Raw genomic sequence first — 1,590 nt, 5'->3', positions numbered from 1 at the left:
TATATATATATATATATATATATATATATATATATATATATATATATATGTATGTATGTATGTATAGACATACACACACACACACACACATACTTTAATACATACATATGCATGTGTATGTGCGTTTGTGTATAAATATATTTATATATGTATATGTGTGTGTATATATGTATGTGTGTTTATACACACACACACACACACACACACATACTGACATGGAGATAAATACACACATTTTATATATACAAGTAAACACATGAATGCATGTATGCATGTATTCACGCATCTGGAACATTACAGTCCTTTGAATGAAACAATGGTGGGTATAAGGTAAGGTAACATCACATAGAGATTTGCAGTCAGTGAAGCCAACAGCAATGATATTAGATAGCTGCACATAATGGTTGCATCCTGCTGTATTGATTGCACCTGTTGCACTTGCTGCATGTTCTGGTCATTCAGAATTGTTAATGCTAGTCATTCAAGATAGATATCTTCGGTGGGATGGGTGAAAGCCATGTATTCTCTGGAAAACCTTTTGAAGGCTAGTCTGCAAAATAAAACAAACAAAAAAAGTCAATATTTGATATATATATATAAAATAATTAAGGTGGCTATCAGCATATTTATGATATTGTTCATGCATTTGTACTGGTTTTAGCTTAGAGTTTTAAGGTTAGGGTTCGGGTTTTAGAGTTAGGGTTAGGGTTTGGTTTTTAGGGTTAGAGTTAGGGTTATAAGTATTTTTGCCAAATTTGATGAAAATCTGTTCAATACACCACCACAAATTTTTCACCAAATTTGGCAAAAATACTCATAACCCTAACCCTAACCCTAACCCTAACCCTAACCCTAACCCTAAAAACCAAACCCTAAACCTAACCCTAAAACCCTAAAGCTAAAACCAGTACAAACGCACGAACGATGTCATAAATAACAGTACCACCGATAGTTGTTGTTGACAAACAACGGCACTAATTTTATTCAAGGGAAAAGATCCCATAACACCGTCACAACGTGTTGTTGACAATCCATAGCAGTAATTGTTTTCACCTCAATAGACGTCAGTGATTGGTTGAAATTACCGAAATACGACAACTTTTAACATGAAATAACTTTAAATATAAAAATTTTTCTCTGTTCTATAAGATAAAATATTCAAGTATATTAAGTTTTAAAGTGTTTCGGTAGAAAACACACTAAATAAACACTAAATACAAAATGGTGTCCGCCAAATCAGAAAGATCCGAAATTTTGCTTGCTACCAATGGACTAGCAAGAAGAAAAAACTAGTCAATAGACTAGTCATGTTTCTATGTAGTGTCTCGTGTTTATATGTTAATCTTGGCCTTTCTGCTGATGATAGCTGGTCTTGCAAAATATTATTTTATTTTGCTAAAAATAGCTCGAAACCATTGGTTCGGAAAATAAATGGTAAATGTTTTATTTTTCATTCCCTTTCGAAATTGTGGTTTGGAGTTTTGTCTGCTTCTTCTAGCGGGTTAGATGTCCTATTATGGACATCTCTCTGATGTGTTTAAATGTACAGTGTATTTATATATATATATATATATATATATATATATATAT

At 32.2% G+C, this 1,590-nt stretch overlaps 1 protein-coding gene across 2 annotated transcripts in view; it reads right to left on the bottom strand.

The window, feature by feature from the left end:
- Nucleotides 1-51: 51 nt before the first annotated feature.
- Nucleotides 52-1,590, bottom strand: part of LOC106869929 (C-Jun-amino-terminal kinase-interacting protein 2) — a 115,508-nt gene continuing 113,969 nt past the window's right edge. For both annotated transcript variants that reach the window (XM_014915866.2, XM_014915865.2), the window contains exon 11: nt 52-550. In XM_014915866.2, the coding sequence (XP_014771352.1) occupies nt 478-550 (73 nt within the window). In that variant the 3' untranslated portion in view covers nt 52-477. The remainder of the gene's footprint in view (nt 551-1,590) is intronic.

Source organism: Octopus bimaculoides, chromosome 18, assembly GCF_001194135.2.
Source record: "Octopus bimaculoides isolate UCB-OBI-ISO-001 chromosome 18, ASM119413v2, whole genome shotgun sequence".
Classification (NCBI taxonomy): Eukaryota; Metazoa; Mollusca; class Cephalopoda; order Octopoda; family Octopodidae; genus Octopus; species Octopus bimaculoides.
This window is presented reverse-complemented; position numbering and strand designations above follow the sequence as displayed.